This window comes from Actinia tenebrosa, unplaced genomic scaffold (assembly GCF_029948245.1).
Source record: "Actinia tenebrosa isolate PJP-AT-01 unplaced genomic scaffold, QUT_ActTen_1.0 PGA_scaffold5__44_contigs__length_20552954, whole genome shotgun sequence".
Classification (NCBI taxonomy): Eukaryota; Metazoa; Cnidaria; class Anthozoa; order Actiniaria; family Actiniidae; genus Actinia; species Actinia tenebrosa.
Window position 1 is genome coordinate 7,004,839 of NW_028292582.1, and position 12,752 is coordinate 7,017,590.

The 12,752-nt window shown below is 34.9% G+C and overlaps 2 protein-coding genes across 2 annotated transcripts; one reads left to right on the forward strand and one right to left on the reverse strand.

The window, feature by feature from the left end:
* The first annotated feature begins 130 nt into the window (after positions 1 to 130).
* On the forward strand, positions 131 to 9,555 carry LOC116296678 (uncharacterized protein C6orf118). The gene is made up of 12 exons (XM_031704734.2): positions 131 to 312; positions 737 to 867; positions 1,863 to 1,979; positions 2,270 to 2,457; positions 3,146 to 3,274; positions 4,180 to 4,364; positions 5,073 to 5,137; positions 6,027 to 6,109; positions 6,771 to 6,878; positions 7,682 to 7,735; positions 8,173 to 8,234; positions 8,608 to 9,555. The coding sequence occupies exons 1-12, from the start codon at positions 131 to 133 to the stop codon at positions 8,690 to 8,692; spliced, it is 1,389 nt and encodes a 462-aa protein (XP_031560594.1). The 3' UTR covers positions 8,693 to 9,555.
* LOC116296687 (transcription initiation factor TFIID subunit 13) lies at positions 9,551 to 12,687 on the reverse strand. The gene is made up of 5 exons (XM_031704745.2): positions 12,606 to 12,687; positions 12,332 to 12,380; positions 12,151 to 12,248; positions 11,365 to 11,463; positions 9,551 to 10,609 (listed from the first exon to the last, which is right to left on the reverse strand). The coding sequence occupies exons 1-5, from the start codon at positions 12,648 to 12,650 to the stop codon at positions 10,532 to 10,534; spliced, it is 369 nt and encodes a 122-aa protein (XP_031560605.1). The 5' UTR covers positions 12,651 to 12,687; the 3' UTR covers positions 9,551 to 10,531.
* Between the last annotated feature and the right edge of the window lie 65 nt (positions 12,688 to 12,752).

The following is a 12,752-nucleotide window of genomic DNA, read 5'->3' on the forward strand; positions in this document are numbered from 1 at the left end:
TACTGCTTTTGAAAGGAAAAAAGTAGCGTATTTATCTTATTTTTTTAATGGATTTTTAATGGTTAATATTTTGGGCTTCCTGTGCCATTATTCCTGGGTGTCCTGGTAACGTGAGAATACAACAGACAAAATGGCGGATAAACAACAAGAAGAAGATAAGAGACCTTTGAAAAATTTGCTAGAAAAGGTCTATGAAGTCCATAGAAATGACATTAAAGACTACGCAAGTGGACATCTTAATCTAAGTAAACTAATGAAGAGCCAAAGTGAACGACATTCACCATGGGAGAGCTCAAAAGAGCCTCCAATAAGGTACTGAAAATTAAATCTACAGCGCTGTAAACATTTCACAACAAATATGACAGTAAGCTTACTCATAGTTACTTCACAGAAACAAAGGACTACTTTCCAACCTTAGGTCAATGTTCACCAGATATATTGAATTTGGAGCTAATTCGACTAGGATAAACGAAAGAAGTATCATATTAAGCTTATGTCACGATATTTGTTATTATTATATAGATATCGATGAAATACCAGGTTTTCTCTAGTGTCGAAAACTTGATATCTTTCACCAGAGAAAGATACCATATCTTTCACACGTGAAGATATCGCTATTGACATAGTAACAATATCTCCACGCGCCCATGTAATATCCTCTATATATTACATTGTATCAAGTGAATACTGTATGAATATCATTATAATATATATGTAACAAACGCTAATTACCTAGGTTAAAGGCAGCTCACAGGGTCGTTGACTATCCAGTGAGAGTTGGGCAGTTGTCTGAGGCCGAAACAGTACAGCAGAAAATGGAAGATACATTGATTGAATTCAGTCTTGGGCCCATTGGAAGCATGACTGGTAAGTTATTAATGAAGCAATTATAGAATACTCTGCAAAATAATGATATGCAGTTGTTGGGACTCTTTGAAGAACGACGCACAGGAGCAATTATAGAATACTCTGCAAATGATATGCAGCTATAGTTGTTGGAATTAACTCTTTGAAAAATGACGCATACAAAAATAGATTTCATGGTTGTTAAGTATGTACACATGATTTGCTTGGTATTCTATAAGTATGTACTGGAGCAATTATAGAATACCCCGAAAATTGCATGCAGTTGTCAGAACTCTGTATGCTGTGATGCACTGAATAATTTCAAATGGAAGAAAAATATATATCAATGTGGACCTCTATTCTCAATCTGCCTTCTCCCATCCCTATTACATTTACGTTTGTAATTGAATTGAAAGTAGCCATATTTTAAGAAAGAAATCATACAAAAGTGAATGGAGTGTGGTCTGTTCTGAAATGGAAAAAAACAACAGATTAGGTATAAACATAGGAGCAGGTGTAGCTGAGTTGGTTGGTTAGTGCATTTTGCAGTTGTATCAACGCACTTTACATTAATTTTATGACCAGTGGAGGTTTTTATGGGCTGCATATTAAGGTACTATTAGCAGACGTGCAGCTTATGATCAAGAGTGAATTGTTAGTACATTAGTGTTATGCCTCCAAGTTGGAATAGGCTGTTGAACCGGGAGACAATCCCCTGCCACACAAATTATTCAAAAGGCTTTTTATGTACAGGTTGGGAAGGGTTGGGAGACAGGGTCTAAAAGTTTAAAGTCCTTTTCCGAGAAGACTTGAAGGTCTCTAACCATTTGCAGATGTACTAACAAAGGCAGTACCTTCTCCTCAGGCCCTGAGTGTTGGTCCTGCTAAGGCTTGAACCACATCCTAAAGCCATAACATCCTGAAAGCAATGGTTTCAAAGCATAGTTTAATTTCCGTGGAGGCCTATATACATGTACAGTATAATTAGTTATTTCTAATTGTTTTCTTTCCTTTAGGTGAATCTGTTCTGAAGCTAGCAGCAGAGCCAGAGGTATCTTCAGCCACCAAGAGAGTCCCTGTCAACGTTGAAGAGCTTCACTTACCAGAAATCATGATTCCAGTAGCTCACAAAGGTTTGGAAAAAATTGATTTAAAATTTGATTGAAGCTTTTGTCTGACCACACTGGCTGCATGTCCCTGATCTGACACATGACAGGCTTATTAGAAAAAAAAAAAAAAAGCAGCCTTGGTACTGAAATACACATAGGGGTTAACTAACTGTGTAAGACTATCTTTACTTGCATGCATAAATGCTTGAATGTTGCTAGCAAAATCCAGGCTTAAATGAGCTGCTTGAGTCAGACATGCTGTAGTAGTCCACAACAAGGAATAATAAATTTCCCCTCTCCGTGTTCTATTACAGATAGAAAAGGTGAGGAATACTATGAGAATGCCTTCCTTCAGAGCTACCTGAATCAGCCCACCAAGAGAGACCAGTTTGCTAGTTTTAAAGATTTTGAAGACAAAGTTATTCACCTTAAAGATGCAAATGATAGAGGAGTATTGACGGGAGAGAAAACTGTGAGAATGCTGCATAAGAAACTGTTAAAGGTACCGTTTGATATCCTGCTGTATTACTGATAAAGGATTTTGGGTTGATAAGATGTTCAGAATATTGAAATTTTTATGTCATTCAGACATTAAAACATTGATCATGATGACTTAGGTTGATGCAATATACAGCTACACATTGTATTTAAAAAAAACTCGACTCATACAGTACAATAACAATAGACATCCTTGGCTTGCATGTGCTTGCATGGGTGTAATGTTTTCCCATGTCAGACCATGTGTCATTCCCTAGAGTATCATTTCTTTGTTTAACGATTGCACATGAGAAGATGCATGAATATAGATACATGTCTCAAACAAAGATTCTTATTCTCAAGGGAATAACACATTGTCTGAAATGGGAAAACATTGTGTAGTTCTAGAAACTATCCATACTACATATCCATCCTATTAGAGTAGGCTGTAGACTGATATTGCTTAAAGCAATATACAGGCCCTGATATTTACCATATGAAAGATGGAAATATTTATTTGAATATTTTGTAAGCAGGAAACTCTACTGCAGCAGTAGGTCAAATTATATCCAAATTAAAATCGTTTGGCAAGACTAAATATGCTAACGAAAACTGTCTGACTTTATGTGCAATGTCGGCTACTTTGATTTCCTAATATTATATTTCATACATGTGATTCAAGATCATAATGTGTTGTATCTTATCCATCACAGAAACTAAATGCATTGGATTCAACCAGTCAACGGGGACCCAACTTTCATAGACTACAGATCTACACTGATATATGGCAGGAGATCATTGATCACTCTGATACGTTTGGTGGAATCCTTAAGAGCATTAAGGCAAGTCTCAGTCTTAAAACAAAAAAAAAACTAGCTAGTAGATGACTGTATTATTTAAATTGAAAGTTGATTTGATATTACAATGATACATGAAGCAGCGTGGTGGCGTAGCAGTAAGAGCGCTTGCCTCTCACTGATGCGACCTAGGTTCAATTCCTGCCTGGCTCAGTTACCCATGTGAGTAGAGTTGTTTGTTGTTTCTCTCCTGTGCTTCGAGGGGTTTTTCTCCGGGTTCTCCGGTTTTCCTCCCTCCTAAAAAAACCAACTCCTAAATTCCAATTTGATCATGGAACATTGGCCACAGGTTTGTAAGGCACTGCCTATTAAATGCTACCCTCATAGATACAAGGATGGTTTATATCAGTACTTGATTGGGTAAGTTATGAAATGCAGATCGTTAAAATGATGACCATCACCCGTCCAAAGTAAATAGTTTGCATTGGAATACTGTAATACAGTTCTTGTCAATGGGCTCTTGGCAGGTATTGTGTGACATTTAAGATATATTAATTGATTCCCTGTTCTTAAGAGTATCATGTTTAAAAGAACATCCCAAAATTAGGGAATTTGGAATTTATGAGGACAATCCAGTAAATACGGACGAAGTTATTGACGATCAAAGACGATATTGACGATACAAACGTATGTTGGTGGACAAGGTGTTGCCCTACCTACACCATACATTCTTTTTGTAAAAATACTCAACAGTACTTTGATTGTCTGTAATTTCGTCCGTATTTACTGGATTGTCCTCATAATTTCCAAATCCCATAATTTTTGGCTGTTCTTTTTAAACATGATATTTTTTAAGAACAGGAAGTCAGATATTTTAAATGTCATGCAATACCTGCCAAGAGCCCATTCATAAATTGAAATAGGTTTCTAATAGAATTGTAATATTCCAGGATGAATACGATAACTACATGTCATACTTGCTTGATACGCAAAGACCCTCTCAACACAAGCTGCTGTACCACCATCTTGATAGCCTGGCACAAGACCAGTCTGTGTCTGGGGAATTGAAAAAGGAACAAGAGAGAGTAGCAATGTTTGAAAAGGAAGCTCGCTCTTTACTGGAAGAGAACGAGAGGTAAAATATAGTCAATTATTAATCTTTAGACAGGAGTGCAAAGACCTTCTCTGAGTTTGATAAACAGGATGCATGGTCTAGCTTCAGTACAAACAACACCATATAATGCATGATGAATAAAATTGTTTCAGTACTCAAGGTAGACCACCAATGCATCATGTTTGCTATCTCGGAAAAGGTATATAATTATGCATACCATCCTCTGGAACCCAGGGGTAAAATTTATAATTAGAGTGATTTGAAAGGTTCATAAATTATAAAATAGTACTTTCCATGGAGGGTGGCTAGAAAGGTAACCAGACTTTTGAATAGTATTTTTTGATAGGGCCAGGGAAGGAGGTGTACAGTACACCCCAGGGGGGGTCTTTGATTGAAAAAGTGCCAGTCGGCTCGTCGTTCCTTTTGCAGTCCCAGATCACCTCTGCTAGTCTTGTTATTTTATTTATTATCTTCTATTTTGGGGTGTCTTAATATTAAACAAACCATCACAGAGTACATGTAAGTGGGTTCCTCTTAACCCTTTTATATATGGGTTGAGTACAGTACTCCCCCTTTACTTGGGGTATGTTGTTTCCAAAACCTGATATTTTGTCCTCTGATGTTATGTACAGGTCAGCAAAACTGTTATACTGTAATTCTAAAACCACGACTGTGTAAAGAAGTCCTTATTCTGACATTTTTAGATATTGATAAAATTACGTCCTGCAGGTTGAAGATTGAATTGAAGGAGGAAGAAGATAAGGCGGCCGAAGAACTTGCAAATGTCGCTAAAGGTAAGCAATTGGTATTTGTGTGATATGTTAGTTAAAATAAAACAAAATAAAATAAGTCGAGAAAATAATGTCAAAAATAATAAAAGAAAAGAAAAGAAAAGAATAAGAGAAAAATTAATGTCATATAGCATAAAATAAAATAAGTGATCAGATTTTTGACCTTGATATTATTCCACTTTCATTGGGCCACTATGTGTCTCATCATGGTTATCTCATTCATTCATTACAATGAGTGTGAGAAAAATAAATAGTACACCTTATGTATCATGGTGCAATTGTTTTCCCATCACAGATATCCTGTCATTCCCTAGAGTATCATTTCTTTTTTAACAGTTGTGCATGAGAAGATTCATGAATGGGACAATAGGAATCTAAATATACAAACCCCACAAAGAATCTTTATTCTAAATCTTAATCTCAAGGAAATGACACAATCATGTTGTATAATGGGAAAACAATATAAATTGCACCAGAAAGAAATAAATCTATAATTGTCAGCGGTGATAATGGCAAAATAGACCAATCCCGGCTTTGCTTAATGAGTGTCCACCCAAACAACGGGTAGTTTTCCCATTGGAATACAGAATGCTAGACCACCAACTGAAATTCATAAGAATTTATATTTTATTTAGTTATCAAATTTTTTTCCTTAATGCACATTTAGAATGCATTGATTCAAAGACATGCAGAGATCACAATTTTCAGCAATCTGAGAGTGTGTCTGTTCCATGCTGTATAATCAAAACACATTTTAGCTTTTCAGACATAGCAACAGTAACTAGAGAGCTAAAACAATGAATGCGGGATTAGTGTATTGCCTGTGACTGTACAGTAAAAAGTTATGGATGCAATGCCTTAATCATAATATGACTTTTGTAAATTGTTTTAGAAACCCAAGCACCGAAGGCACAAGTGCATGTAGAAGATGTTCCAAAAGACTTAGAAGAACAAGTCAATGATTTACACACACAGGTTGGGGCTTTGAATTTGAATTTTCTTAATTTTAGTATTAACTAGAGGTTGACAGTTCACAAACTATGAGTATAGGTTTGTTGTGGGGGAGGTTGTGACTTGAAGTCCTGGTTGCACCAACATACACTCAGGGTCTTAAAATAACTTAGGAGGAAGTGCTACCTTATATCATAACCGATAACCAATATCAGTTGTACATGTAACAGCACATTGTTGGTCCAGCAGTCTTGTTGTGCTGTGATTTTTGCCACTTTTTAAAACAAGAATTTGAAGCATACATGTAATTAAAAAATATGTCAGTACAAAAATTAACAATCCCTTGTAAATTTAGAAAGCACAGCTCTACTTTCATTAAATTAAAGTTTTTCCATACATTATATCGTAAACTAGCTATAATGATTGCTATTTATATTTAAAGCAGTCATACCTGTATAGGTTTTTATGAAGTGCTCTCATTCTGTGAAAGCTAGATGTGAGATTGTTACAGTAGTCTCCCTCGCATCCGTTTTTAGTGTCAGTCGTCAGGCAACGATGGAGCGTTGGCAACTAACACTAAAAACGGATGCGAGGGAGACTAGTGTTACAGATGCGAGAAAAAAGATTCCCGATATTGATAATTGCGCAATGTAAGTGTAGTAAATTATTATTATTTTTATTACAGATTTTTGAGAAGTTAGAAGCCATTGAAGCATTAAAGAGACACCAGAGACAGGAATGTGTCCCTGTTTCTGTTTGTCATCATTTAGAGCAGTGTGTCAAAGAAACTGAGGTGACAGGATAAGGCTGTACATAATGTTATTAATAATAATTATATGCATACCTTTCAATAATAAAATAAAAAACAATCAGTAATAATAATAATACTTCTACATTAATTTCTCACTAAGAAATAATAATAATAATAATAATAATAAATGAATAAATAAATAAATGGGATCTATCAGTGGCATTTCTACAGAGTAGCTATTCATCCACTGTAATTCCAATTGGAATTTAGGAGTTGGTTTTTGCGGAGGGAGGAAAGCCGGGAAACCCGGAAAACCCTCTAAGCACAGGAGACAACCAACAAACAACTCTACTCACACATGAGACCAAGCTCAGCAGTACTCGAACTCAGGCCGCATTGGTGAGAGGCAAGCGCTCTCACTGATACGCCACCCGTGCTTCCCAATAAATTTATCAAGTACACAAGATTTCTGACTTGAAAGTTCGTGAGCTGAATGAACAGTCAGATTCCTACAGGAATCCTCCTTTTCCACCGGTACCGGAGGATCTCATTGTCAACATTCAACTATCCCTCTTTGTTTAGCCAAACACCTGTAGGATTCATATTTAACCAGCCAATTAGATAGCACATTGATATAATAAGAGTGTGAGAATGTGATAATCTGATTGGCTAACACTGTTATCAGTTCAATATCTAGCTTACTGTTATCTGATTGGTCAGTTTTATTCATTCCATTGGTCCCGGTTAGTGTGTCCACACAATAATCACCATCCAATATTACAATGTAATTGTGAACCATTAGTGTACAATCTATTTAACTGAATTTGGTTCTAATTTTTTTTCAGGTTGATATCCAAAAACTGCTGAAACAGAATGAATTTTTGGAACAATCAATTGTTGTAAGTACTGTCAATAGATTTTCTTGCTTCTTGAACAAATTAATTACTGTACAAATTATCCCAGAACCCTTAGCAGACATTTTTTTAATAATTGTCCAGGGCTTAGGGACTGATCATAATATTTATCTGAGTTAAGGGGGAGGGGGGAGTTTGGTAGAATATAGCAAAAATGCATTTTTTCTATGACAGCAATATAATATTATGTATGCCCAATTATTTTTGGGGTTCCTGTTTATTTCTCACATTTTGAAGGCTCACCTACATCCAGGTAATTTGATCGGTTTTTCAGCCTGAACGAATTAGCCAATCTGCAAACATTTCATTCACAGTTCAATATTTCCTATTTCCAGGTTTTCAAGATTGGCACGTACAGGGACTGTTAAATGGACAATTTGAAAATGTTATTATTTTATTATATTATTTAATTTTTTTACCAGGAGCTGGAGAAAGAACTTGAAGAGTTGATGGAGAAATCTCATACAGATGAAAATGAAGCAAGGTGAGTATTTCAATTTGTGGTTTTCAAAATGCATGGTTGGTTAATAATTATTAGCACAACTTTGAAGCCATATTCTGTGACTCGCTGACATTGGTGTTGGGTGGAAGCCAATATGATAATTAACTCGTTAACAGCTGTTATTGATTAAATTTTGACTGTGGGCATATGGCACTCTGATTGGCTAAATAGTGTGCACCAATTTCCCATGTGTGCAGTTGTAAAAAAATGAAAACAAATTAAGTTTCTGTTTTTTGTGTGTGTGCTGTGTTGTTTTGCATAATTCATAATTCACAGCTGTTATGAAACTTTTTCCCAGCTCACCACTTCTGTCTTCTATTACTTCCTTTAAATCATTTATCACTTTCTTTTTCAGGAAAATGTGGAAGGGTATAAATACTCTAGATGTGATTAAATTGTCTCAAAGTAAAAAGAAAAAGAAGAAATCAAAAAAGAGATAACAAAAAAATATTTTAGTATAAAAACTGAATCATTATTGCACGATCTGAGTAACAGAATTCAAGAACAAAATGTTGTAAAACGCTAAACTTTAGGTTTCAAGCCAGGTTGACAAAGGGTTTTTATTGCATGTCGTGATGGTGCAAAAACATAGCTGTGTGATTTGTGGTTATATTCCCAAACAAGCTGCTGTGGCAGATTTAGGGGGGGTTCATTGGGTGCAAATAAACCCCCACCCCATCCCACCTTGGATTTTTTATATTTTTTAAAATAAATAAATAAAAGTATGGTAGGTCCGCTTTTTGAAAATTAACACCTTCGCCCATAATAATCGGGCCTGGAAGGCTGGATTGGCATACCTCTATTCTTTTTGGCGCGCGGGCCTGAATTGCCTTGCTCGCCTTCCTGCGTTTTCAAGAGAACGTTATTGTTGTGCCGAGATTAGCAAAAATGAACCCCCCTCTTAAAGTCCTGGATCCGCCACTGAGCTGCGTGATGTGTGATGTGCGATCATGATTGTTCAAAAATTTTCTCTGTCACTCATCATTTAATTTAAAAATTCAGAGTGAAATGTTATGGGAACCCTTTGCCACCCTTTGCAGTACAAGGATCAACTCATGTGTTTCTACTGGTCCACTCATTCAATTCCTGCAATAAAGTAATGTTGCACGATTACAGTAATATTCAAATGCATACTTTTTTGGGTTTATATGAAAGGCATTTTTATCTCCTAAAAGTTAAGGAATATGCAAGATTTACAATTACTGTACATTTATTAACTTATTAAGAGTTGTACATAAGATTGAAAGTTTATTTATGACAAAATTTATAACGAAATTTTCAATAAAAATACTCAGCGATTTAACTGTCTTAATTGAACAGATATTTATTATAATATTGCTACTACCACACCTACTATGTTTGTTATTAGAAAAATTGAAAACTGGTTCAAATGATCATAGCTAGAAATGATTAAATGAGCCGCTTCAATAAAAATGCCTAAGTTTCAAATATACAACCGTTTGAGCTCAAACAGTATGAAGGATGGACGGAAGGGGGTGGGGTACTCCTGTACTGTCCAGGGTCAAGGTTTCTCAATTATTTCCTTATTTTTTGAAAAAAACATGGCAGAACAAAAGAAACTATGTCCTTCAGTCATCATAATGAAATGATCAATCACATATTATGATTGTACCTGAGGTATTAACAACTCTTTTAATTTATACATTACTCTACCTTTAAGACTTATGGGGAGTGGGGGGGAGTCATTTTCTAAGCAACTTGAACAAAAGGAGTAGCCTCCCCAGGATTTAAAGTATATAAAGTGATATATAATAGTAAATACTGTACATATAGGAAATCTCACAATCTAGTCAGTACAATTCGGGATTCATAGAATGATATGAGTGAGGTTTCGAAAGTTTTCAAAATTTGACAACTTTCAAAACATCACAAGTATCTAAAAATTCAGAATTGTAGGAGAAGATTATGTGATTCTTTGTTTATAATATATTCAAACAAATTGAGCAACTTAATTGGGACTCTACAGAGTACAATTTGGGATTTAATTGACCTTTTCTGAGGTAGCAAACATGATGCATTGTGGTCTACCTTGGGTACTAAAACTTGTCCTGCCAGTCAAATCTTTGCCTTGCATATTGATCATTTTGAGCAGTAATATTGAACCACAAAAAAAAAGGTATTACTGAGTCAAAACTACACTTTGAACAGTGATTATGATCTGTGACTGACCAGCCATTGTTTAAACCCCTGATTCAGTTCTGATAAAATAATACATGGTAATTCCAGTTGACCATCATTTTTCTTCAAATGATACCATTTCATGGGATCTCTCCATAGCTTTCAGCATCAAATGCTTTCCTGGCTTTCTTAAGTTCTTCATTCATTGTCAGAAGATCCTAAAGGTCAACATGTAATAAGAAGAATCATTAATAGGTGTCCGTAAGCTTCAAATTGAACCCAGCCAATAAACAACCAATAGTAAGAATGTAAATTAGAGGCAAATGGAACATTAAGTGGTGCTTCAATTTTTGGGAGGTACTACAGACTAAATGTGAGGCTCTATACTATATGCATAGTAGGATCAGGACTAATTTTGAATTAACCTTTTTAAAATACCCGATCTACATAAAATACTTGCTTCTGATTGGTTGATTTTGCTAAATTAATTTTGCTGAACCTGTGCAATTCATTAATTGCACACATCCAGGAACTTTTCACCTTGTGTTGTTGTTTGAATTATAAATGCAAAACAAAATGCAATTTGTTATTGCATTACTCGCAATTTGCTATCATTGTTTTTTTTTACTTCAGAAACATGTACTTTATGAATAATGATGTACTGTATCATTATAATAAAATACCACCTTATTTCTCAAAGAATTAATGAAAAACACCACATTTATCAAATGCACGTGGAATTTTTCTCTAACTCTTCTCAAACGGTGGTATTCCCCATAGTAATAACATATGGAGATTTCAGCTGATAACATTGGCTCACTAGGCAAACACTAAGTGCTCAAGCGAGGTGCCAAGGTACTTTCAAAGGATTATTCAAATTTGAACCTTGCAACCTCGACTGAATGCTTTGTGTTTGACCAGTGAAGCGATGTATGGAAAATGGTGAATTAGTTACTACTTTAGATATTGTTACCTTAACCCTGGCATATTTCTTGGGGTCTTTCCTAATAAGGAACACGATGTCTTCACAATGGACTTTCCCTTTCTTTCCAACTTCCATTGCTTTGAGAGTCTAAAAATGTAAAATAACAACACATGTATTAGTAACCTGGACTGTAGCAAAATATAAGAGTGGATGTGTAGTTGTGACTATGAAAACTTTACATGGCTGATTTATTATAAATACATTTATCTAAAAATCTTAGACTTATCTATAGTCCAACTCAGGAACTGAGTTTGGCTATAGCTAAGGCGACCTTATAAAATGTGAAAAAAACAGTTAACAGCTGCTCAGCTCGATTAGCTTGCTATACTGAGCAGCTATTACTTGAATCTTGGCTAAATAATACTGTTGTAAAGCATATTTGATATATATATATATATATATAGATACTTGTTGTTACAACACTTAGCCACCAAAATCCACGAAGTCCAACAACAGTTAGGAATAAAACTACAAATAGGTCAATCAATAATCATTCAAGAAAACTGGTGTAATTATTTATATTGGTCAACATTTTTGGTATTACCTTGTATAAATACTAAAGGAGATATTTTCATCACACCAGGAGGGCTTTAGAACCCAAACAAAAAAGTATTTCTCATAATTCTTATTTCTTATTTGTTATATTTATTTTTTTATGTTTTATTTTCATAAGACAGCGTTCTTGCGTGCAAATTTTAGGTGTATATTATTGCAAAGCATTTCAAAAAAATAAAATACAATAAATCTTTGATAAAGTGGCATGAAAGAGTTTACCATTTCTGTGATGTACTCAACAACAAGGTCTTCAAGGAAGTCCACAGATTCAGTGTAAGGACATTGATCATCTCCAAAACCGAACATCATGCACCTCACTGCAAACGAGATGTTTATACGTAAATATAGCCCTATAATTTGTGCATTTTATGATCGTATAACTCTTGAATAAAATGCTTACGTTCTTTGTGAAATAATCGTTTCCGTTTTCCTGCATCTGGTGTCTCGACCTTTCAAAGAAATTGAAAAAAAAGTAAGCTTAAACGTGAAAATAGACTTCATTAAAATGAAGAAAAACCAGACGCTAACTAGAGTCTAGATGTTAAAAAACATCTTTAGATTTCAAAGTATTTAAGTTTTTCTGCTTCAAACATGCCTTTTAGTATCTTAGCAAAAACAAAGTTACGGTTATGTGAAATACAGCATCAAATATTTGAAAATCTTCGACAATTTACCGGCTCATTTTCACTGACTTCTTCTTCGTTAGTGTTGTCCTCCATTTTGTTTTGTAAGAACCACAGGTAACCCAACTACTATTTTATCTCCTAGTTTAAAATTATTAATGATAATAATAAATAAAGGATTAAAATTTTCGGGTGGCC